This window comes from Mastigoproctus giganteus, chromosome 5 (genome assembly GCF_048544385.1).
Source record: "Mastigoproctus giganteus isolate SK-2022 chromosome 5, ASM4854438v1, whole genome shotgun sequence".
In the NCBI taxonomy this organism is placed as follows: Eukaryota; Metazoa; Arthropoda; class Arachnida; order Uropygi; family Thelyphonidae; genus Mastigoproctus; species Mastigoproctus giganteus.
Window position 1 is genome coordinate 97,680,842 of NC_143579.1, and position 27,687 is coordinate 97,708,528.

The window sequence follows — 27,687 nt, forward strand, 5'->3', positions numbered from 1 at the left end:
CCCTGCCAACCTTCGTTTCGTCTGCAAACTTGAACATTAAGCCTCATATACCATCATCAATATCATTTATAAATACAGAAAACAACAATGGACACATTATTGAACCCTGAGGGACTCCACTAATAACATTAGTCCATGAAGAGCAGTGTCCACTGATTACCACTCTCTGTCTTCTCCCACTCAACCATCCCTTTATCCATAGCAGCAATTTCCCCCACTGCCACTCTGCTCCAATTTGTGCAGCTGTCTTCCATGTGCAACAGTATCCAAGGCTACGATCCAAATATATGATATCAAAGTTATTCTTTGCATCCAGTTCCTTTGTGACTACATCATAGTGTCCAATCAAATTAGTCAGACAAGACTTCCCCCTTAACAAAACAATGCTGTGTCTGAGCTATAACTGAAGTCTTGTCTAGATGTTCCTGTAATGCTTCTTTAACCAGTGCCTCCATTAATCTCCTTGGAACAGAAGTTAAACTAACAGGTCTGTAATTACCTGTGTCTCCCTTTGATCCTCCTTTGTGGATTGGGATCACATTTGCACATCTCCAGTCTGTGGGTACCTCCCCCTTTCTCATAATTATGGCTATGGGTTTGCTTACTTCCTTTGCTGCCTCCTTTAATATAACTGGATAGATCCCATCTACACCGGGTGCCTTTTTTATGTTTATCTTCAACAATTTCTCCTCCACTTTCCTCTCAGTTATTACAAAATCATCCAGCTCACTGCCAGAGTTGAATACACCTGTGGCATTCCCCTCCCTGAATAACTCCTCATGTGTGAATGTAGATGCAAAATATTCATTTAGTTTGTTAGCCACTTGAGCAGGATTGTCAACAGTTGAACCATCGATATCAAATGGACCAACCTGATTCATCCCCTTCCTTCTAGAGTTTACATAAGTAAAGAACTGTTTGCTGTTTTTTTTGCATCCTTTGCCAAAGATTTCTTGCAATCTGCCTTCGCCTGCCTAATCTCCTTTGTAACTTGGTTTCAGACCAGCTTATATCTATCATAGGCTTCTGTGTCACATATTAATTTATGTACCCCATACATTTTTCTTCTCTGTCACATGTCTAATTAGTTCATCTGCCATCCATTTAGGCCTAAATCTTGAACAATATTTCTTTGTTGGTATGAAAAGCCTATTAGCTTCCAAGTTTAATTCTTTGGTTGCTTTATCTGCAGATTCCTAATGCATGAAGCATCACTACTGATAATCAGATCAAGAGTATTACTCCCTCTAGTTGCCTCCCAACATGCTACTGTAGAAAACAATCATCCAATAAATCCACAAAAGCCTTGCTAGTGTGTGAGTGAACAACCCACAAATTCCAGTCAATATCTGGGAAATTAAAATCCCCATTATAAGATACTCTAATTTACTGGCCCACTCTATTTCTCTGCACAATTTCTCATTACACTCATCAGATTCATTAGGCCTATAACACACACCTACTCTCATTTTTCCTTTCCCAGTGCTTATGTCACACCAAACACACTCAACATTGCGTTGTCCACCAACATCAGTTGGATGCACTTCGTTAGATTTTATGTGTGTCTTAACTAACAGCATAACCCCTCGTCCCTTCTTGTCCTGTCTATCCTTTCTGTACACATTGTACTCCCCAAATTCCAGTTCTGCACTGCTTATGTCTGTGGGACACCATGTCTCTGATATCCCAACAATATCTGCCTTTGATGTCTTGACTAGTACTTCAAACTCATCAAATTTATTAACTATACTCCTAGCATTGGTGTACATGTACGTATACATGCACCTGTTTCTACTCTTAGTTTTCCACAACAAAGCCCATTTATTTACTTGTTCCCCTATGACTCCCAGCAGTCCTGGAATTTCCCATTGCCTTGCTTTCCAGGCTGCTGCTTAATTGCATTTCAATAGAAGTAGTGAATCACTTTTACCTCTGCCAGCAGCTACTGTTTATCTATTAGTCCATGCATCTCCCCAAGCTAGCAGTTTTCCGACCCACCTAACTCTGCCTCGATAGCATCAGCAAATATTCTTGCATCCTTTCTATTTAAGTGTATCCCTTCCCTTCCCTGTGGAAGCAGTCTCTCCTGTTACCAAGCACAGACCAGGCTGAGAAAAATTCTACCCCTTGAGTCTTGCACAATCTCTCCAGGGCTGAATTGATCGACAAGGCACTCATCATATACTCCCTCCTATCGTGTCTGGGCAGAATTGCATACACTTTCAGATTCAACCCTAACTCACGGCTTTTTTCCAGCATTGTGACCACATCGTAGTATCCAGTTTGATTGGATACTACGATGTCGTCACAAAGGACTCCTACTCTTAATATCATTAGTGCCAACGTGTACAACAATATCACCCTTTGTGCCTTTAAAGGATGATATCTGCTCTACAACGTCATCAACCTTTGCCCCTGGCAGACATACTCTGGCCCTGTTCCATCTATCCTGTTTTCACAATATGTTCCCCGTTTCCCTGACAATAGAGTCACCTACAACAACTAGTTCCTTTGGGATCAGCGCATTCTGCCCTCGGGGTTGCTAGGAAATTACCACCGCATATTCCTTGAGCAATATGGCCTTAGTTGCTAATGCTCCTAAAAAAAAAAAAAGCTTCTGTGTTGCGTGATGTCCAAGTGAAAGCTCTGGTATTGATGTGGGCAGCTGAGAGCTTGATTTGCTCCTCAATTTAAATCCTTCGAGGGCATCCACCCTGTCCTTCAAGCTCTAATATAAGCCCATAACAATACCGAGTTGGTGCCTGATTTCCTCGCACTCCTTACATCGCGCAGCTACAAAGACCTTGGCAATATCATGTCTCATTCCTGTTGCTCACAAACATCAAACAAGCAGTGCATTTCAACAGACTGTGATTCAGAGGACAACCGCCACCCTCAGTTCTCCCCTGAGCCACAGCACTTCCACTTGTTTGAGCCTTTTGCTTTGCTGCTCTGGTCTAAGTTATGATTTCTATTTAAGTCAATAAAATTCCAATACAAAATATAACTCTAAACCTATATCCCAATGCAGTTATAACACTATATATATGTATTTCGGTATCGAATTTTATCTCTGAGTTAAGTTATATATGACTTTAACCCCTGTCAACTTATATGTATTAATTTATGGTGTTACGTTGGTAATAACTAGGTCACTTTATTTATTTATTTAAAAAAATACAATTCAGTTGACAATGAAATGTGTGAGTGATTTATTAATCTTTATTTAATAAGATTAATAAATTTTACCGATTAATTGATACTACTACACTCGCTATCTAGTTTTCCGTTAAACCTTACGCTAGCACACATTGTATCGTATAACAATGGCAGCAAGTTACGAACAGTTAATCTATGGCTCGAGGTATTATTTACTTTCCAAATCGCGCTATCTAAATTCAAAATAAATCACGGAGTTTGACTAGGTCTATAAGCTACTTATAGAAAATAATTTAATCTAACAATTAAATAAAGCGGCTAAGTATAATTAAAAACTTTCATTTGCAGGAGCTGCAAAACCTGTCCACACGTGCATTTGATACCCTTACCGATACTAAGTAATAACCTACAAAATCTCTATCTAAATTCAATTTAAACTAAAGTATTGTTACTAGGAATATAAAGCAACTCTAAAAAATAAATTAATATGCCAATTTAAGTCAATAAAAAAGCAAAAACTTCTCTATTTTTTGCTGGAGCCGTAAAAACTTCACCTGTTCACATGTACTCTCGTAACCAGTCAAATGTATCTCCAATTCACAAAGGGGGATCAAAGGGTGACATGAGTAATTAGAGACCTGTTAATTTAATTTCTGTTCCAGGGAAAATAATGGAGATACTGGTTAAAGAAACATTTCAGGATCATCTAGACAAGACTGCAGTAATAGTTCAGACACAGCATGGGTTTGTTTATGGAAAGTCTTGTGTGACCAGTTCGATTGGATACTGCAATGTGGTCACAAAGGAACTGGATGCAGAAAATAATTTTGATATCATATACTTGGATTTCAGGAAAACTTTTGATACTGTTGCACATTGAAGACTACTATACAAATTGGAGCAGTATGGCATTAAGGGCAAGTTACTACAATAGATAAAAGGATGGTTGGAGAAAGTGGGGGAAGACAGAGAGTGGTTAATTAATGGACACTGCTCTTCGTGGACTAATGTTATTATTGGAGTTCCCCCAAGGTTCAGTATTGGGCCCATTGTTGTTTTGTATATGGTAAACCCCTGCTATTCGCGGGGAGTTACATTCCCGAGAAATGCTGCGAATACCGAAAACACGAATACTGAGTTATGGCTCCCATAGTAATAAAGGGGTTCCGTTCCAAAGTATGAAATATATAAGAAAAACTAGTCTAAATTTTTGTGTATGTATGTATTATATGTACCTTCATAATATGACTATGTACATAGACAGTACATAGTGAAATGCAAGCATATGGCATCGAAATGAAAATAAGAAACAATTTAATATTAAATGTAATATTTATTAGAAATTTCAAACAAATCTTTCAAACCAGCGCCTTTGCTAGCTAAAAAAACTTATCCCACCAGTGCTATCACCAGTTTCGCTAAAGTGTTGATAAAGGAGTTTTGCCTTTTCACGAATGATGAGTGAATTTAATGGAATTTTATTTTGAGTTCGGTCTTCTATCCACAGATTTAAAGCTTTTCCATTTTTTCTAATTTAACATCACGAGTTATAGAGCAAATTTTTGAAGCAATTAGCACATTTTCACGGACACTATGGCGGATTTTTCCTTCTGATTTCTTGATTGATTGTACCGTTGACTCATTGATTTTATAATGTTTTGCCACTGAGGAGACACTTTCACCATTAGAAATTTTGTCTAATAACTCAATTTTATTCAGTAATGTCATCACCTTTGATCTTTTCACATTTCCCTTGTTATTCGTAGCCATATTTTTATACGGGTTAGAAAGAACTTGTTAAAAATAAAGTCACTTTCTTCCGTTAACACACTCGAAAAAGTCTGTTTTACACTGCAAAACGGTAGATTGATCACTTTTGTAAGCATATCAATTTATAAATTTATTCAATTTATAAATTGATAAATTTATAAATTTATTCAATTTATAAGCATATAAACTAAAAGCAAACGATGAAATCTTCCATGACAAGCGCATAACACATACTGAACAAGGATTAGCGAGAAACATCCACACTTGCGATTTTGTCACCCCTCTCCCCCACCCACCGAGCGCTGTTTTGACTGGGAAAGATAATTTTAGCCACGCCCATGTTTTTTTTATGGCGTAAAATGTTCACGGCGCTTTAAAATTCACATTTTTTCAGGTTTCATTTTATATGAAATCAGCAACTGCGAATACGCGAAACCGCGAATACAGATACCGCGAATAGCGGGGGTTTACTGTATTTATAAATTATATTGATGAAGGTATATCATGCTTAATGTCTAAGTATGCAGACAATATAAAGGTTGGGAGGGTTACTAATGGTGGTAATGACAGTATGCTACTCCAACTGGATATAGAAAAGTTGGGCAGATGGGCTGAGAAGTGGCAACTAAAAAATGCATAGTACTGCATATGGGTTGCAGTAACCAGAGAGAAATGTACCAAATGTGTGTTACTACACTCAGGGTGGCAGAGAATGAAAAAGACCTGGGATTAATTGTGCAGTCAGATATGAAGTTTTTTGAGCAGTCCAGATAGGCTGCAGTGCAGGTCATGGGGTCTTCTCAAAGATATGCAGGAATTTTGCTAGCAGGGATAAGTAGGTGATTATTCCTTGTATAAGGCAATCAAGCCGCAATGTGAGTACTGTATACAGGTCTGGAGGCCTCATTTTAGAAAGTATGTAGTGTTGCTAGAATGAGTACAGAGAAGAGCAACAAGATTGGTGAGGGGAACAAAGGGATGCTCTTACCAAGAAAAGCTTAAGTTGTACAAATTGCAGCATCTGTAGAGTGGGCACCTATGATATGATTTGAATAGTTTGAGCAGGCTCATTGTTGATGGGATTCTTTCTCTTGCTTCGATTATGAACTTGACAGGCAGGGGCATAAACTCAAATTGAATAAAGACAGTTGTAGAATAGATGTGCGGAAGTTTTCTTATAGCCAGTGGATAGGTTGATTATTGGAACAAACTTCCATCTGTCATTGTGGAAGTTGATAGCTTAAATAAATTCAGTGAAGAACTGGACAAACGTTTGGAGTGATTGGTTGGTGAAATGTTTTTTTTTTTTTTTTTTTTTTTCCTCTTGGCTGATGCTGTATAAGCTTGCTTTCTTGCATCATATGCCTTTGCTACTGCTAATTTCTGACCCCCTATGTAGAAGTAATTCAGAGTACAGGAGAATTACTCCTGTACTCTGAATTCTCCTTTACAGGAGAATTTAGAGGTTTATGGATGGGATCCTGAAATGTTCATCTCTAAAATTGTTATGGGTGAGGAAACATGGGTTTATCACTGGAATCCAGAGATTAAGCAAGAATCAATGCAAATGGAAGCACAAGGGTTCGCCCCTACCCAAAAATTTTGGACACAACCTCCAGTTGGCAAGATTATGGCCACCATTTTTTGGGATGCTGAGAGAATTTTGTACATTTACTACTTGGAACACAAGCAGACAGTTACCTGGAGTCATATGCATCCCTACTATACAACCTAAGGGAAGTCATAAAGGAAAAAATGGTGTGGAAAACATTCCAGAGGTCTGCTGCTTATTCACAACAACACACCAGTGCACAGGTCACATGCTGTTGCTGCTGCTTTGAGAGACTGTGACTTTACAGAACTTACCCATCTACCTTAGTTCAGATCTTGGCTCCAATGACTATTTCTTGTTTTGCCATCTCAAGAAAAATGTATGTGGACATCACTTTTCTGATGATAATGAACTGAAGTCTATTGTTTCTGCATTCTTTGATGGACAGGATAAATAATTTTATTTGTCTTGTATTTCTTTATTGCCAACAAAATGGAACAAGTGTATTGAAGTTCAAGGGAGTTACATTGAAAAATAAAAACAGATTTTTGTCTCTTCTCATTTCCTTCATAGGTATATAGATAAATTATTGAATGCTCCGGTATCATTAGCTATTGCTACTGGACACATTTCCTTCTCTTTCTATACCGAAATGGAGTTATAGTTTCTAGATATAAAGAGCGTTACAGAGCTAATCACTTTATTTTGACAAAACTGAGTAGTTCATAAGTTGATTGGAAGTACAGCTTCCTAAAGGTGTGTGAATGTGATGCAGGTGTTCAGTTAGCTAGCAGCACAAGGAGTTGTGTGATCCATCCTAGTCTGTTCTTTGGTCATTAGCACAAGGAGTCCCTCAGTGGTGCAGCAGTTCAATTGGTCAGCAACACGAGGAGCTGCATTATGACACTGTAGTCATTGCTTTGTGAGAAGGGTTACTAAATTGTTGTGTTTTTTTTTGCTTTGCGGCGCAATTTAGCATTAGCATTAGTAGAGGCATTTGATGCAAGAAAGCAAGCTTATGCAGCATCAGCCAAAAAAAAAAAAAAAAACGAATAAATAAATAAATAAATAAAAAATAACCACTTCCACTTCACCCCTCTGTTCGTTCGAAATACCTTTCCAGCTGAACCTTAAACTTATTTAGGCTATCAACTTCCACGACAAGGGATGGAAGTCTATTCCAGCAACCAACCACCTGCTGGCTAAAGGCAAATTTCCTCACGTCTATCCTACATCTGTCTTTCCTCAATTTGAATTTATGCCCTCTCAGGTGATTATTCTGAGCAAGAGGAAGAATCCCATCAGCATTGAACATGCTCAAACCATTCAAGGCTTTATACACCTCTATCAGATCACCTTGCCGGTGCCTAGTCTTCAGACACTGTAATTTGCAAAATGTAAGCCTTTCTTCGTAAGAGCACCCCTTTGTTCCGTTCACTAATCTTGTTGCCCTTCTCTGTACTCGTTCCAGCATCTCTATATCCTTCTTGAAATGAGGCCTCCAGACCTGTATAAAGTACTCTAGGTGCGGTCTGACCATTGCCTTATACAAGGGAATAATCACCTCCTTATCCCTGCTAGAAAACTTCCTATATATCATCGACAATACACCACGAGCTACTCTTGCACCCATCTGCACTGCTCAGAAAACTTCATATCTGCCTGCACAACCACCCCCAGGTCCCTTTCATTCTCTACCACTGTTAGTGTAGTACCACAGAGTTGATACGTTGCTCTGGGATTGCTGTTTCCCATATGTAGTACTTTACATTTGTCAATGTTAAACTTCATTTGCCACCTCTCAGAATATCTGCTCAACCTTTCCAGATCCTGTTGCAGTAGCATAGTGTCAGTAGTGTCCTTGACAACCCTGCCAACCTTCGTATCGTCTGCGTACTTGGACATTAAGCTTGATATACCATCATCAATATCATTTATAAATATAGAAAACAGTAATGGACCCAATACTGAACCCTGAGGGACTCCACTAATAACGTTAGTCCACGATGAGCAGTGTCCATTGATTACCACTCTCTGTCTTCTCCCCCCTCAACCACCCCTTTATCCACAGCAGCAATTTGCCTCCAGTGTCACACTGCTCCAATTTGTGCAGCAGTCTTCCATGTGCAACAGTATCAAAAGCCTTTCTAAGATCCAAGTATATAATATCAAAGTTATTCGCTGCATCCAGTTCTTTTGTGACTGCATCATAGTATCCAATCAAATTGGTCAGTCAAGACTTCCCCTTAACAAAACATGCTGTGTCCGAGCTATAACTGAAGTCTTGTATAGATGATCCTGCAGTGCTTCTTTAACCAGTGCCTCCATTCATTTTCCAGGAACAGAAGATAAACTAACAGGTCTATAATTACTTGTGTCACCCTTTGATCCTCCATTGTGAATTGGGGGTCACATTTGCGCATCTCCAGTCCTTGGGTATTTCCCCTGAGTCCAAGGAAGCTCTCATAATTATGGCTAAGGGTTTGCTTACTTCCTTTGCTGCCTCCTTTAATATAACTGGTTAGGTCCCATCCACCCCAGGTGCCTTTCTTGTATTTATCTTCAACAATTTGTCCTCCACTTTACTCTCAGTTATTACAAGATTCTCTAGCTTACTGCTAGAGTTGAATACACCTCTGGCATTTCCCTTGCTGAATAACTCCTCATGTGTGAATGTCGATGCAAAATATTCATTCAGTTTGTTAGCTACCTGAGCAGGATCATCAACAGTTGACCCATCGATATCAAGTGGACCAATCTGATTCATCCCCTTCCTTCTAGAGTTTACATAAGTAAAGAACACTTTGCTGTTTTTCTTTGCATCCCTTGCCAAAGATTTCTCGTAATCTGCTTTCGCCTGCCTAACCTTCTGTGTAACTTGGTTACAGATCAACTTGTATCTATCATAGGCTTCTGTGTCACGTGTTAATTTGTATGTATCTCATGCATTTTTCTTCTCTGCCATATGTCTTATTAGTTCATCTGACATCCACTTAGGCCTAAACCTTGAACAATATTTCTTAGTTGGTATGTAAAGCCTAGCTATGTTCTTTGAATGCTTCCCATTTTGAATTTGCTGTTGGTAACATCATCAGTTGGTCCCACTGTATAGAATTTAAATTCTGTCTCAGTCCATCGTAGTCGCCTTTACGAAAGCAATAACCCTTCCCTTTACCCCTAATGGTAGTTACCTCTTTGAGTAAATTCCACTTCAGCACACTGTGATCACTGCCACCTAGTGGTTCATTTACCTGCAGATTCTTAATGCACGAAGAATCACTACTGATAAACAAATCAAGAGTATTACTCCCTCTAGTCGCCTCCTGAACATGCTGATGTAGAAAACAATCATCCAATAAATCCACAAAAGCCTTGCTAGTGTGTGAGTGACCAGCCCCCAAATTCCAGTCAATATCTGGGAAATTAAAATCCCCCATTATAAGACTCTCTGATTTACTGGCCCACTCTATTTCCCCGTACAGTTTCTTATTATACTCATTAGAGTCATTAGGCCTATAGCACACTTCTACTGTCAATTTTGTTCTCCCAGTGCTTATGTCACACCAAACTGACTCGACACTGCACTGTCCAGCAATGTCGACTGGCTTCACTTCCTTGGATTTTATGTATTTCTTAACTAATAGCATAACCCCTCCTCCCTTCCTATCCTGTCTATCCTTTCTGTAGACATTGTACTCCCCAAATTCCAGTTCTGCATTCCTTATATCTGTGTGACACCACGTCTCTGAAATCCCCACAATATCTGCCTTGGAGGAGTATACAAGGTCATGATTTACCATGTTAGGAGGGAGCTGGAGATTAGTCTCCTTATAAGCCCTAACATTACTGTAGTGTGGAATTGTACAACAATGGGGGTGTACAACACTCATTGTTGTACAAGAACAGAATACTATCCATTCGTGCCTACCTACAATTGTAACATGATGTGTTCTCAGGAATCTATAAGCCTCATTTTAAGACTTGAGTTGCTAGAATAAGCAGAGAAGGGCAACAAGACTGGTGAGGGAAACAATGGGGTGCTCTTATGAAGAAAGGCTTAAGTTCTGTAAATTGCAGCATCTGGAGACTAGGCACCTGTGAGGTGATTTGATTGAGGTGTATTGAATGGTTTGAGCAAGCTCAATGCTGATGGGATTCTTCCTTCTGCTCAGATTACAAACCTGAGGGGGCATAAACTGAAACTGAGGAAAGTCAGTTGTTGAACAGGTGTGTGGAAATTTGCTTTTAGCTAGCAGGTAGTTGATTGCTGGAACAAATATCCATCTGTCATTGTGGAAGTTGATTGCTTAAATAAATTCAAATTAGAACTAGACAAATATTTGAAACTAATGGATGTGAAATGGGAAGGTTTTTTTTTTGGCTGATTCTGTATAAGCTTGCTTTCTTGCATCATATGCCTCTACTAATGCTATAGCTAAAGCTGTAAACCCCTCATTCGGGTCTCCTTGCTGGTGCCTAGTTTCTAGATTCTCTAATTCCTTTCTTTGTAAGTTATCCTTCTCTTCCGTGAACTAATCTTGTTCCTCTTCTCTGTGCCAGTTCCAGCAGATTCATATCCTTCGAAATATGAGGCTTCCAGACCTGTGTGATTGATCAAGATGCAGCCTAACCATTGCCTTATACAACAGGATAAATACTTCCTTATCTCAGCTGGTAAAATTCCTGTATATCATTGATTGAACCCCCACGAACTATCCTCTCCACTAACTTTCTGTTTAAACCACTCTGCCAACATTTTGTATTATCCGAAAACTTAGACATTCCTGATAAGCTGTCATCACTTTTGTTAACAAAAATAATTTGATAGTATGAACCATAGCTATAATGCTCAGTGCATTCTACTTTGATATCAATATTAGTAAAAGAATAAGAGGGATGCGAATGAAATCCAATTTAACCTCTATTGTAAACCTACAAACAATGGTATGCTTCTGTTATACAGCTATCACCCGTTCACCTACAAAAGACTGATTATCTTTAATCAATTTCTCAATGCTTATTCAACTACAGAATCTGCTTGGGGCTCAGAAATACAAATATTAAACAGGGGGTTACCCATTTGCTACAATAGACAGAATTAGGGTACAAACTAAGAAGTATAGAATACAAAAAGAGTACACCAACCAACAATAGTAATATTAAACAATACTTTATTTCTGTCCCATATGTTGAACAATGGCACAAACAACTTAACAGATTCTTTAAAGATATGATATCGAATTTAAAATTGTAGCCAGGCCAATATGGAAATTAAACGCTATATTGAACAATCTCTCAGTCCTTTCCTCATTTGCAACACAAATAAATGACCTAGTATACAATATTTCTTGTGGTGATTGCGACTTGTCTTATCAGGGTTCTACGCGGTTTCCTCTGAATTTTCGTGATAATCAACATGTGGCCTCAGTTCGTACTTCTTGTTCAGCAGCGTCAGAATTAGCCTTTCATGCCATTAATGAAAAACACTTTTTTATTTAACGAGGCCAAAATACTTAGTGTCCAACGTAATAATACGAGACTGTTAATTGCAGACACTATCGAAATAAAATTACACTAGAATTCTGTTAATCTTCGCCGGCCATATCTAATCTCCAGCTCGTGGTCCTTTACGTGCATGCACGAAGACGAACAATCCCTAGTTAAGTTCCATGCTCACCCCTATTTGGTAATTTTAATTTCTGTGATCATGACATACGGTCGAAAAGCATTATCAGCTTCAGGAAGTAAAATCGTTTTGCAATTTGTTTCGTTAAATTAATTTTTTACTTAATTTTTAATTGTGTTAAATTGATATTTAATTGTGTTCATATGATTTTTAATTATTGTTAATTATTTCTTATTGTAATGTAAGATTTTCGATTTTTAATTATTGTTAATTATTTCTTACTGTAATGTAAGATTTTCGTTTTTTAATTATTGTTAATTATTTCTTACTGTAATGTAAGATTTTCGATTTTTAATTTTTTTCGTTTTAATTTCTGGAGAGTATCATATGGAAATATTCTACGTATCATAGTGAGGTTTTTTTTTTTTTTTTTATGTGAACCCCAAACACGAGAGGTATTAGAACCTATAGTACTTAGTACCGTGCTTGGGTTGGAGGTTGAGAAGACGAAAGATATTTGTTGACATTGGACTTGAACTTCTGTAGATTGTAATTTTCAGGAAATATGTACGAAGGAAGGTTGTTCCAGAAAACGTCAGTTGAATGAATAAATGAGGAAGATGAAAAGTTGGTTCTGCGGGTTTGAAGTTGGACAGTAAATGGATGTTGGCTGGTGGCGACACGTGTTTGGACTATTTTGAAAGAGAGAGAGCGGGAATTATAGAAGCCAGTTCAGAAGAACAGTGCCCATGGAAGTATCTGTAGAAGACACATGCAGCAGAAACAGTACGTCTATGAAAAAGCGAGTGGAGAGACTCTGTTAGAGATGAATCATTAAATAATCTAACTGCCCTCTTCTGAATGGAATCAAGAAGCCTGAGAGAGGTTTTGGGGGCACCACCCCAGATGTGGGAACAATATTCCATGGCAGGGCAGATTTGCAATTTACACAGAGTGAGTATCTGTTTGGAAGAAATGTAATGCCGAAAGCGAAAGAGAAAACCAAGTTTTTTAGATGCAGAGGAAGCAATATTTGTAATGTGCTTGTGCCAAGAGAGATTAGAAGTCAGGGTAATCCCCAAAAGAGATATATCATTTTGCCTAGAAATCGGAGTGTCACTAAAGATAAGCATAGGAGCAGAAGAATCCTTTTTGCGAGATATAAGACAAGACTGAGTTTTAGAAGGGTTGAAATCAAGTTGTCTTTGCCCCACTGGAGAATTACCTGAAGATCGGCATTTAAGGAATTGGTAGCAGATTTTCGAGAAGTTGAAGCTGATTGAGCAGGACAAGGTTTCTCAAAATGGAAAGTGAAATGCAATGTGCTATCATCAGCAAAACTATGGATAGGATTTCCAGTCAATGGAAGAAGGTCATTAATATACAAGAGGAAAAGAGTGGGGGAAAGAACTGAACCTTGGGGACACCGGCATTAGTGGAGAAGTTAGAAGAAAGAGAGCCATCTACCATCACCCTCAGTGAGCGATCAGAGAGAAAACTGGATAACCAATTACTAAACACAGTGGGCAAACCATAAGATGGAAGCTTGTTTAGAACACCTTTATGCCAAACACGATCAAAAGCCTTTGAGATGTCGAGAGCAACTACTTGTGTTTCATCGAACCTTTCCATTGAATTAGTCCATAAATGGGTAACATAAGCCAGAATATCAACAGTGGATCGACACTGGCGGAATCCATACTGGTGATCGTTGATCAGACAGAAGGTTTCTAGGTAGTTTAAGAGTTGGCGGTTAATTGATTTCTCCATTACTTTAGAAAGAGTAGAAGTAATTGCTATGGGACGATAATTGGATTGGAGGGATTTGTCATCCTTTTTAGGAACTGGCTGGAAAAGAGCAAATTTCCAAGCAGAAGGAAAAACACCTTTGGAATAAGAAAGTGAAAAAAGGGGCAAAGAATAGGAGTAAGTTCAGGAGTAAAGGTTTTGAGAACAAGTGGAGAAATACCATCAGGACCTGGAGCTTTCTTAGCATCAAGATTCATCAAAATCCTTCTGATATCCTTTTGACGGAAAACCAAAGGAGGCATTGATCTTTCAGTATCTTCTTCAGCGGCGAAAAACATTTTTAAACGATTGATTTGTATGAGCGCTTCTTCTGTTTTTATCGGTGGTTCGTTATTAATATGTTCTTCGACAGAATGACCTTCTTCCATTTCTTCATCCTCGTGAGGAACTTCTTGAAAAATATCGATGATAATGTTGTTGATATCTAGAGCACCATCTTCTGTAGTGAAGTTCGAGTCTATATCTTTGTAGCCAGGGTCACTTGTAGCGAAAGTATCATACATTATCAATAGATGTTGAAGTTCTTGTTCTTCTTGGTGCTCCACATCGCTGTTCACAACTTCAATTTTTGCGTTTGAGAAGCCAGACTTTACAAAACAGTTCACCACAGTTTGTTTTCTAATTGCGTTTACTGAAGAGGAAATCCAGTGAATCACATCTAGGATGCTGAGTTTCTTTGCAAGGTCACTTGCACATGTTACATCGTTCATGTTTGCAATGAGATGTCTTAAAACACGTTTTCTGTAGTGAAGTTTAAATTTTTTTATAATCCTTTGATCCAAGGGCTGACACTCTGCAGATTGTGTTTGGTGGCAGAAAAACGATTTGAATGTTGGACAATTCAATGTGCAGTGAGATGCAGCATTATCCATGAAAAGAATAATTTTTCTGTTTTGACGAATCATGTTTTGGTTAAAGTGACTTATCCATTCGCTCATGATATCTCGTGTCATCCACGCTTTTTTTATTAGACTTCCAGTCAACATTCTAAAGATTCAACTTTATGCCCTTGAAACAATGAGGATTTTGTGGTTTTCCTATAAAAAGAGGTTGTTCAAAGTCTCCCAGCATATTTGTACACAATAGTTCAGTCAAGCATTCCTTAGAAATTTTTCTGCCCTGGCCCTTTTTGTTTTTTAGACTCATTGTTTTTTCAGGAAGAGCTTTAAAAAACAATCCTGTTTCATCACAGTTGTAAATATCCTTAGCTTCAAAATCACGACATAAATCTTCCAATTTGATGGTCCACTCTGTTACAACCCCAGTATCAACAGATCCACCTTCACCACTTACGGTTTTCCAAGAAATTTTATGTTGAGTTTTGAACTTGCCTAGCCATCCCACAGAAACTTTGAACTCATTTACTCCCATAGATTTCGCAACCTCCGAAGCCTTTTCCCTAATAATAGGCCCATTAATGGGAATTTTTTTAGCACGTGTGCGACTAAACCACTCTTACGTAACATTGTCAATTTGAAGTCCAACAGTTTTCGGGAATGATTTTTGAACCTGATCATTTACGTGTTGTCAAAATTGTTTGAGCAATTCATTTTTTTTTATTTAGAATGTCGCTTACCTGCATCTTCCCGATTTTGAATTTTGCAAGGAGATTGCGAACACTATTTTTTTGTCGATCATATGCATTAATGAGTTCGACTTTATCTTTTAAAGTTAAATGTTTACGAGAAGACATTGTGCACTTCACACGACACTGAACAAAACTGAAAACTGAAACTCAAAAGACGAAAGGCCGACAAAATTCCCCCCCCCCTGCACACACCGAATTCATCAGAAGTTTTACACATGCCTTAAAATTCTTGAAAAAGGGTTTAGAATGGCGGCATCATAGAAAATAAACACACGATTGAGGCAATACGTGGAAGAAACGTTCCTAGAAAAAGGGCCGTGAGCTCGTCCGCTGTCTGTTATTGGGAGATCAAATTAAGTGTTAATCTAAATGAAACAGTGCAGATTGCCTGTCCACATCCGTTACAGTGAATGTATGCTAGACAGAAGCTGAAAACAATTTAAAACCAATAGAGGAGAGTTGGGGAATTTGAAAATGTCCGTTATAGAGAGATGTCCGTTAAAGAGAGGTGTCCGTTAGGAGAAGTTTCACTGTAATACAATATTTATTCACATAGTAAGAATGTAACAATAATGTAATCAGTTTGTTTTAATAGTTAAGTAAATTGTAATGAATAAATTTAAAAGGCTGTGGTAGCTTTTGTGTTTGAAAAGGGAAAAAAAAACATTTGTCAAGACTGAGGTAGAGGTATATTCAGAATGTTCGAATAAAATGAAATGGCATTTGGGTTCTTTAGATGAAGTAATAAAATGTCCAGATGGTACCAATGTGATTATTAAAGATCAACCACATCTGAAAGGTTAAAGACTGATAGTTCTGCACAAAGAGCGGAAAGGCTGGACTACTTTACAGTGGATAATTTAAATTTTCTGCTGATGACAGGTTAAAAAACTGTAAATAATATATTGATTATTTTGGAGTAAGAATAAAATAACATAAGCTTGATAGGTGGGCATGATGTCTGTCTTCTCACATTAGGTATGCACTATCTCTATCTAGTTGCAGAATACCCCAGTTGTAGATATACTCCATATCATCATCTGTATTAGAGGAGAAGGAAAGCTGAGCGAATTTTGTAGTATGTTGTATTATTTTTGTCAAGTTATGGCAGATTGAAATCATATATAACACTAAAGAACAAGGCTTTATAGGTTATTCCTTTCACAGTGTTCAAGTTAGTCAGTCTCAGGTTAGGGCTGCACTGTTATATTTTTTTCTGTCATCTTGGATAGATGCAGAGGTTTGCTTTCAGCCAGCAGATGGTCGATCATTAGAACAAACTTCCATCTGTTGTGGAAGTGGGCAGTTTTAATAAATTCAAGGAAGAATTAGACAAATTATTGGAGAAGTTGGACAGGTGATGTGGGATTTTTTTGTCTCTACTTGATACCACATAAGCCGATACTACATAAGCTTGCTTTCTTGTATCATATGCCACTACTACTACTGCTAATAATAATAATAATATCATGGAGAGGGTCTTATTTAGCTTTCACATTAAAAATAAAGGTCATATTACAATAGATCAAAATTCAAAGGCCAAAAAGAACAAGCTCCTACATAAACCTAACTTGATTATAATCAAGCCAGCTGAAGAGTCTACACATCAGCAAGGCCATCAAAGACACCGTTACCAAGCACATTAAAGCAAACACGAAATCACTGAAAATCAACTACATAAGAAAAACCAGGAACACTGGCATCACAATCGAGGCATACACAAAAGCTGACGTGCAAGCCCTTCTAGAACTCACTGCTGCTGCAGGGCTAAATCTCTAAGCCAAAACCAGAGGATCATCAGTCATAATTTGTGATGTCTCCAAAAATATTGCCAAAGAAGAGTTATTAAAGGAAGTATATGAGCACAACCTCAGCAGTTTCATCACTAGAGAAGAAAGAGGCCTTCAGAGGATCCCTACTGAAATGCTCAACTATTTGCCCTCCACGCTGAATTCAAATTGGATAGTGGAGCCATCACTACAGGAAAATTATCAACTCTCAGCCTAGAATATATATTGGATGGCAGTCTCATCGGTACTGAGAGCACTTCCATTTCCAAGTGTTTTCGGTGCCTAAAATTTGGCCGCGCCACATGCTTGTGGCAAACAGTGCCTACCTGTGGTCAATGTGCAGAGCGAGGCCACTTGCAGAAGGAGTATCAGAAAAAGGTAGATTCTCCATTGTGTGCAAACTGCAAGTCAAACGAAATAGATAGAGACCACTCCATCCACCATCCCAACTGCCCAGTATACCAAAAAACCAAGTGTCTTCTCCAACAACAGACTGACTATGGCTGCACACCATAATTGTAATAACAACAGGGAACTTAGATTTCTACAGTACAATGCCCAAAGAACTCGAAGTGTTGCTGACCAACTTAAAAAGAAAGCCGAAGTGGGGGCGTAATTGATGTTATATTCCTGCAGAAGTTCTACATATGTTCTGGACACATTCAAGGCTACCTAACTTCTTTTAAAATTGTGGTGTCCACTGGTAATATCCCAAAAGCAGCGATAATTATTAGAAACAAGGACATTATTTTTGACAAAATCCATGACCATCTGTGTTCACATTATCTGTGAGCTCATATTGTTCTATGACATTTGCAGTTTACCTAATATCAGTATACACTAGACCTGGCAAAAACATCATGCCAACAATCCAGTACCTACAGCATGCCAAAAATGTAATAGTCAAAAAATACTAATATCCATGGATGGCAATTGCCACTATTTGGCTATGCCATTCATGGCATAGCCAAAACCTCCAAGCCAACCCAACCCATTCAGCAAATGGAACCCAGCTATAGGACTACATTGTCACTTCCACCTATGATGTACTTAATCAGCCAGATCACCTACCTTTTTGTCGTGAATCTACAATTGACATCACTCTGGCCAGGTGGACAACACTCTTTCTTCTCCTACCAGCAATATCACCAGGTATGTCCTGAAGCATGCTGACTGGGACCTCTTTGCTACCACCAGCCTGAGAACATAACATGTACCACCCTCAACTTACCTCCTGTAAAAGAGCATGATGCCACCATCAAAGTGTAATTTTCAAAGTATGCAAAACAGCAATCCCTAGAAAGAAGCCACAGCAAAGCTCGGCACTCTGGTGGCACCACAAACTTAACATCCTTCGATGGCAAACATTGCATGCCAGGAAAAGATTTCAGTCTGCTCGGTCATCCTGGCCCCAATCTGAAGTAATTGCACTTCAAGAAGCCTAAAGAGAAATCCATCAACTGCCAACTCTTATATTATTCTGAAACCTTCCATCTGATCAATGTTTGCCAACATGAATTCTATTAGCATTAATAGAGGCATACGATGCTAGAAAGCAAGCTTATGCAGCATCAGCCAAAAAAAAAAAAAAAAAAACTCTCCCATTTCATCCCTCCATTTGTTCCAAATGCCTGTCCAGCTCAGCCTTAAATTTATTTAGGCTATTAGCTTCTACAACAAAAGATGGAAGCCTGTTCCACCAATCAACTATGCCGACCGGGCTAGCCAGGTGGGTAAGGTGCCTGCCTGGCAACCCAAAGGTCGCGGGTTCGAATCCCGCCTCGGGCTTGGATCAAAGTACTGCAAAAACCTTGGGAGGTGCACTATGGCCACAGAAGCCGATGCGCCAACAACTACCAAAAAAAAAAAAAAAAAAAAACCATTCAACTACCTGCTGGCTAAAGGCAAATTTCCGCACATCTATTCTATAACTATCTTTCCTCAGTTTGAAACTGTGCCCCCTCAGGTTCTTAGTCTGAGCAAGACAAAGAATCCCATCAGCATTCAGCTTGCTCAATCCATTCAAGGCCTTATACACCTCGATCAGATCACCTCGTAGGTGCCTACTCTCCAGATGCTGCAATTTGCAAAATTTAAGCCTTTCTTGGTAAGAGCACCCCTTTGTTCCCCTCACCAATCTTGTTGCCCTCTTTGTACTCGCTCTAGAAACTCTATATTCTAAAATGAGGCTTCCAGACCTGTACACAGTACTCTAGGTGTGGCCTGACCATTGCCTTGTATAACGGGATTATCACCTCCCTGTCCCTACTAGCAAAATTCCTATATATCATTGACAAGAGTTAGTGTTAATAAATTGGTGATATATTGACGTATGTTACTTATCTTTGGGTCTAATTTGATGGAAATGTTTGGTGAAATTCAAGCAGTTACTCTTGACATTTCTAAGGCATTTGATCACATTTGGTAAATGTCTTCTAAATAAGCTCCCATCTTATGGACTGACTGAGTGACTGTGCTTTCTTGGCATCAAGAAAGAAAGTATTTTGCTTTACTTTATTCCATTTTGCAGCCCAGTTACAAATTGAAATTTTTTATATTATAGTTTTTTAATATTACTTGCTATTTTTTGTCTTATTGTGTCCTTTTGAGAGTTGTCAAGAAACCACTCTTCATTTGTCTCCTTCAAAACAGACATTTGCAGTTTAGTATGATTCCCTGATCCAAAGTTTGTGTGAGAGCTGTGGTATTAGGAGGAAACAGGTGCTTGATATTGCCATCATCACTTGTTAAAATGTTAGCAAAAGAATGTGCAGGTGCATTAATGCTTTCATTTGCATTTAATTTTTCCTTTTGAATAGCTTTACTTCTATAAAAAAAAATTCTGAAATCATTTTGAAAAAACAAAGCTTGAGATTGCATCTTTAAATTCTTATGTAGTAACTATTTCCATTTTGCATACTTAAAAATGACATTCTGAATTATAGAGGGTCCGAATTACTTAAATATGAATTAGTGAAGTTTTCTGTTTAAAGTCAATTTATCTGGATAACTAAACAATCGATGCATATCTGAAAGGTTTTTATTTTTTTGCATTGATTTTTAAAGACTTTAGACAACTTACTGAAGACTGCAAAAGAAGGAAAACCAATAAATGAAGAAGAAATTCCACCACCAGTTGGCATTCCAAAGCCTAGAACATCAGGTATATAAAAATAAGTTCATTTTAAATATCTCATATAAAGAATCTTTTTTTTTTTTTATCTGATATTATTCTTAATAATCCTTGAAGTAACATAAAGCTATAACTTTATATTTTACATGAAAAATTAAATTTTTTCAACATATTAGTCAAAATGTTATCAATCCTACTTCAGTATGAGTCTGGGTTATATATATATGCTAAAGGCAAGTATGTATGTAAGGTAGGGCAGAACCCGAATATGAGTTCAACTCAGCATTAAAGGCAAGTAATATACCTCATGAACTAGGTTCCATTAACATCTGGAACATGTGGATGGATGTTTTTGCATTTTTCATATATGTATATATTTACAGGGTGTTTCAAAAGTGATGGTCAATAATTTAAAGGTGAACTGTACAGACTACAATATGTAAAAAAAGCCTAGTAAACATGGGTCCTTAAGTGAATCGTTTTCAAGATATTGCACATTTCTAGTTGGGATCCACCACTGACAAGGTGAACTGGGATCCACCATTGACTTGTTTGTTTATGTTAGGTTATGCTCATTCTCTTCATTTCCCCTCTCTCAATACTCTGAGACATAGCAGGCATACTAGTACTTGTCAAAGGATAGTCAACATGAAAAGAGGTTACAGCAATGAAAAGCATGCGGACATGCACTTCATGTATGATAAAGCCAACGGCAGTGCACTCGAGACTGCACGTTTGTATCAAGAAGCATTTCCTCGCCGAAGGTAGCCCAACAGGTGCACATTCATCAGGGTACATCAACGCCTTAGAGAACATGGGTGCTTCACACATGGAGTACAAGTAGGCAGGCCCAGAAGCATAACACCCGATGTTGAGGAAAGGGTGTTAGAAAGAACATCCTGCAACATGTAACATCTGTAAAAATCCTTTAATTTTTGGTATTGAAACTAAAAATTAAAAATGTTGTATCTTATTAAACATAAGATAAAACATAAAACCACCTTTAGCAAAGGATTCACAGCTTTTTGCTAAACTAGTGCTCCCATAGTCAGTGGCCGATCTTAATAGAAAATGGTGCATTATCTTGAAAACAGTTCATTTGTGGCCCGATGTTCACTGGGAATTTTTTGTTTATTTTGGTTTGTACTTTTCACCTTTAAATTATTGACCATCATTTTTGAAATACCCTGTATATATATATATATATATATAGGAAAAAATATATTATTATCAGTGTATTAGGTGGAGGTGCTGAACTGTCAGTTGTAATTACCATGGAAAAATTGAGAACACATGCATGGTAAAAACAGAATACCTGAAATGAAATTAAAGTTTAACATAAATATATAAAATAATAAAAATAAATAAAGTAAAGGAAAGCTTAAATAATGCCAATAGAATCCTCTAAAAAAAAAAAAAAAAAAAAGAACTAAATCCAAAAGAAGGCAAAATAAGAAAACTTAATGTGTGCATGGACAGGAAAATGTTGAAATAGCTGAGTGCCATCAGAGACCAAAGAAGAAAACAGAAAGTTCACTGTATGGTGTATTTAAGTCAGTTGAAGTAACCCCGATTGGGCAGGGGAAAAGAGTGTGAAGTGATCAAAGTGAACCGTATATACACTGGTGTTCAAAGAAAGTGCATCACCAAGGAATTTCACATTTCTAACCCTTTTTCACAATGGTATGTAGACGTAGGTAAATGTAATTGTATATTGTTATCAACAAAATTTTCAATTTCTGGTGTATCATTATTTTTTTTATTCACCTTAATATTCACCTTATATCTTAAACAGTAATCCTTTCAAGTTGTAAATTTTCTAAAGTGAGCTTTTAAAGGCAAAAGTAAGGTATTTTTTAAAAAACAAAAGAAAGTCATATTTTTATAATTTTAATAAAATCTAAAAAATAAATTAGTGACATAGATTTGCTACACATAAAAGTATTGGGAATTTGCATTTTTTATATATTGTCTGAAAATAAAAAACGGTAACATGAAAACAGAAACTTCCTTTTACATGTAACAAGATATGGAAAATTCAACACCCTAATTTTTATCGAATCACTCACTGCGCCCCCCCAAAGAATTCTAACTTTGAATATGTCCCTTGTCGACAAAAGGTTGGACACCATTGCAGTAGAAGGTGAACCAAAGTTCATTGGGAATATTCCTTGATCTGCTCACTGTTGACCAATGCAACTTCTCCGCATGTGAGACAGGTGGTCGGATAGGTTTTACTAGGTACCACTAAGTTGTAGAAAGGTAATCCCTTTAGCTTTCTCAATTCTTGCTTAGCAGCAGCACTTCCTAAATTGCCTGAAGGCCAGAAGTGCGAACAGTGTGTCTGTATGCAGTTAAGTCTCTCCAAAGCTGTTCATTATATGAAAATTTTCTTCACTCAACTGAAACTATTTTAAATGTAATTCCCAAGGGGATTAAAAAAAATCGCTATAAAAGGAGTTCGTTAAAGAGAGGTTTGACTGATTAATTTAGAATTCTAAAAATGGTTATAAAGTTTTATATAGAAGAGATCTTAACAATAGACAGTGAAAAATGCAAATTTAGTTAAATAACTTTAAGCTTATTTGAAAAGTAGGTAAACATGTGAAAAAATTTACCGAATATTACAAATTTTGAAGTGTACAGCATCCAAATGTCACGCATCACTGTTAATAAAGGTGCCGGTACGCCGTACGATTGCATACTGTCCCAAAAAAAGGGCTGTGTATATATATATATATATATATGCATACACACACAAGGTGATTCACTACCAGTGCAACAAACTTGCAGGAGGTGTAGGGGAGACAAAGACGAATCGGAATCACATAGCATTGCAGGATCCGAAATGCCTTCGTCATGCGGGAGGTTGCTTGAACAAAGAAGCAAAGAAAAAGAACAGAAACAGCAACTCGTTAGTGAAACAGAAATCATTTTAATGACAAGTTTTACATTGGCAAAATGCCATGCTACAGAAGGTGTTCGAAAATTCGACCAGAAGCAGTCACACAGGCTTCACAGCGCCGCTGCATGGAATCCCTAACGTTCTGGAAGATTCCTGGTGTGTCTCGAATCTCCCCTGCAGCTACAGAGAAGCAAACGACGAGGTCTTCAACTGAATCAATGGGGGTCTCGTACACCAATGTCTTCATTTGACCCCAGCAGAAGAAGTCCAGGCATGATCTAACAGGCTAATGAACCGGACCACCACGACCTATCCAGTGCTGTCCAAATGTAAAGTTTAGGTGTTGGCGGACGTCATTGGTGTAATGTGGGGGAGCCCCATCATGTTGGAACCACATTGAGCGGTGCAACGACTGAGGAACATGTGCTTCTTCAATACATTCAGGCAGGACTTGCTATAGAAAGATCAAGTATGCCCTACTATCCAGACGAGAGGACAGAAGGTACGGTCCAATGAGGTGGTCTCCAACAATGTTGGCCCAAACATTGACAGAGAAACGGCGTTGAGTTGCGCGTGTTTGCATACCATGGGGGTTCTCCAAAGCCCAAATGGGCATTACGTTGATTGAAGGTCCCCTCTCTTGTGAAACTTGCCTCATCTGTGAACAATACGGATGCAGCAAATGCACTGTCTGCCGCACTCTGTTGAAGAAATCAAGTAGCAAAAGTCCTCCGGAGTGGATAATCCACAGGCTCCAATGATTGGACGCATTGCAGATGGTATGAACTCATTTGGTTTGTTGACAGTATCCTCCATACGGTGGATTGGGAACCAATCGTTGGCCTATCGCTCGAGTACTCGTACTCGGATTGCCTTCTGCAAGACGTAGGACATTCTCCTCATTGTCTGGTGTTCTTGTCGTTCGCTCTCGATTCATGGTACCTCTTGTGAAACAACCAGTCTCACATAACCTTCTGTGCACACGTGCGAAAATTGTACGATGAGGAGCACGCCTGTGCGGGAAATGTTCCTGGTACAAGCGCAGAGCGACGCGCCCCATTACAGTCTGCAGCTCCACGTGCGAGGTGCATGTCGGCCAGTTCAACGTTTGAATACTCGTCCATCCTATGGCCTCGGGAACCGGTTCGCAAATGCTGACTTCCAGCGGGATCGCTGTTCACGCGACATCCCGTTCAATGTCCTCTACCACATGACAAAGGCATTTCGGACCCTGCAATGCTATGTGATTCCGATTTGTCTTTGTGCCCCCTACACCTCCTGCAAGTTTGTCGCACTGGTAGTGAATCACCCTGTATACATAACCAAGTTTGACTGTATATCATAAGGGTATCTAATCCACGCATTGGACAAGTTTTGCAGCTCCTGCGAACGCTAAGTTTATAACTATATTTAGTCGGTTTATTGAATTAATTGTTAGACTAAATTATTTTCTCTAAGTAGCTTATAGACCTAGTCAAGCTCCATGGTTTATTTTCCATTTAGATAGCGCGATTTTGAAAGTAATTAATACCTCGTGTCCGTAGATTTACTGTTCGTAACTTGCCGCCATTGTTATACAATACAATGTATAACCCTGAACTAGATAGTGTAAGGTTTAACGGAAAACTAGATAGCAAGTATAGTAGTATCACTTTATCAGTAAAATTTACTAATCTTATTAAATTTCATTGTCAATTAAATTGTACTTTTTTAACTAAATACATATAACGACCCAGTTTTTACAAACGTAACATTATAAATTAATACATATAACTTGACAGGAATTAGAAAGTCATATAACGTAACTCGGAGATAATATTCGACACTGAAATACACATATATAGTGTTATAATTATAATTGCATTGGGATATAAGTTTAGGGTTATATTTTGTATTGGAGTTTTATTTGAAATTGAATAGAAATCATGACTCAGACCAGAGCAACAAAGCAAAAGGCTTAAACTAATGGGAGTGCTGTAGCTCAGGGGAGAACTGAGAAGACGATTGTCCTCTGAATCACAGCCTTTTGAAATGCACTGCTTCTTTGATGTTTGTGGAGCTATCAGGAATGGGACATGATATTGCCAAGGGGAATGTAGTAGTAGTAGTAGTAGTAGTAGTAGTAGTAGTGGCATGTGATGCAAGAAAGCAAGTGTATGAGCTTATGCAGCATCAGCCAAAAAAAAAAAAAAAAAAAAAAATCACACCATTCCCTCCAAATGCCTGTCCAGTTCCTCCTTAAATTTATTCAACCTATCAACTTCCACAATGACAGATGGAAGTTTGTTCCAGCAATCACCCACTGGCTAAAGGCAAATTTCCGCACATCTGTTCTACATCTGTCTTTTCTTAATTTGAATTTATGCCCCCTTAGGTTCGTAATCTGAACAAGTGGAAGGATCCCATCAGAATTCAGCGTGCTCAACCCATTCAATGTCTTTGTGTGTACATGATTTAAGGAGTGTGAGGATATCAGGCACCAACTCAGCATTTTTATGGGCCTAAATGAGAACTTGAAGGACAGGGTGAATGCCCTCGAAGGATTTAAATTGAGGGGGCCCATCAAGCTCTCATTTGCCCACATCAATGCCAGAGCTTGTACTTGAACATCATGCAATGCAGTGGCAACCCACGAGGCAAAATGCACTGGTCCCAAAATAACTGGTTGTTGTCGGTGACTCTATTGTCAGAGAAAAGGGGAACATATTGTGCAAAAAGGATAGGTGGAACAGGACCAGGGTATGTCTGCCAGGGGCAAAGGTTGATGACGTTGTAGAGCAGATATCATCTTTTAAGGGCACAAAGGGTGATATTATTGTACACAGCACTAATGATATTAAAAGTAGGAGACTGGTGGAATTACTTAACAAGTACAGATCAATGTTGAAAAAAAGCCATGAGTTAGGGTTGAATTTGAAAGTGTCTGCGATTCTGCCCAGACACGATAGGAGAGAGTATACGATGAGAGCCTTGTCGATCAATTCATCCCTGGAGAGATTGTGCAAGGCTCAAGGGGTAAAATTTTTCTCAGCCTGATCTGTGCTTGTTAACAGGAGAAAGTGCTTCTACAGGGATGGGATACACTTAAATAGAAAGGGTTCAAGATTATTTGCTGATGCTATCGAGGCAGAGTTTGGTGGGTCGGAAAACTGCTGTCTTGGGGGGGGATACACAGACTAATTGATTAACAGTAGCTGCTGGCAGAGGTGAAAGCAATTCTTGCACTGCTTCTGTTGAAATGAAATTGAGCAGCAGCCTGTAAAGCAAGTCAATGGGGATTTCCAGGACTGCTGGGAGTCATAGTGGAACAAGTAAATACATGGGCTGTGTTAGGGTAACAAAGAGTAGAAATAGGTGCATGTATACTTGCATGTACACCAATACTAGGAGTATAGTTAATAAATTTGATGATCTGGAAGTGCTAGTCAAGATATCAAAGGCAGATATTGTTGGGATATCAGAGACATGGTGACATACAGACATAAGCAGTGCAGAATTGGAATTTGGGGAGTACAATGTGTACAGAAAGGATAGACAAGACAGGAATGGAGGAGGGGTTATGCTGTTAGTTAAGAAACACATAAAATCTAAGGAAGTGCATCCATTTGATGTTGGTGGACAATGCAATTGAGTCTGTTTGGTGTGACATAAGCACTGGGAAAGGAAAAATGAGAGTAGGTGTGTGTTATAGGCCTAATGAACAATCGTGCAGAGAAATAGAGGGGGCCTGTAAATCAGAATGTCTTATAATGGGGGATTTTAATTTCTCCGAGATTGACTGGAATTTGTGAGTTGGTCACACACACACTAGCAAGGCTTACGTGGATTTATTAGATAATTGTTTTCTACAGCAGCATGTTTGGGAGGCAACTAGAGGGAGTAATACTCTTGATCTGATTATCAGTAGTGATTCTTCATGCATTAGGAATCTTCAGATAAAGGAACCGCTAGGTGGCAGTGGTCACAGTGTGCTGAAGTGGGATTTACTCAGAGAGGTAACTACCATCAGTGGTAAAGGGAATGGTTTTTGCTTTCACAAAGGTGACTACAGTGATCTGAGACACTATTTAAATTCTATACGGTCGGACCAACTGACAATGAGTTACCAACAGTAAATTCAAAATGGGAAGCATTCAAAGAAATAATCTTGTAAGCAACTAGACTTTTCATACCATACCAACTAAGAAATATTGTTCAAGATTTAGGCCTAAATGGATGTCAGATAAACTAATTGGACATGTGGCAGAGAATAAAAATCCATGGGAAACATAAATTAACAGGTGACACAGAAGCCTATGATAGATATAAGCCGGTCTGTATTAGCATTAGTAGAGGCATATGATGCAAGAAAACAA

At 38.4% G+C, this 27,687-nt stretch overlaps 1 protein-coding gene across 2 annotated transcripts in view; it reads left to right on the plus strand.

The window, feature by feature from the left end:
* l(2)gd1 (lethal (2) giant discs 1) overlaps nt 1-27,687 on the plus strand; it is a 518,195-nt gene that overhangs the window by 85,821 nt on the left and 404,687 nt on the right. For both annotated transcript variants that reach the window (XM_090373359.1, XM_090373358.1), the window contains exon 5: nt 20,361-20,457. In XM_090373359.1, coding sequence (XP_090229485.1) covers nt 20,361-20,457 — 97 coding nt within the window. The remainder of the gene's footprint in view (nt 1-20,360; nt 20,458-27,687) is intronic.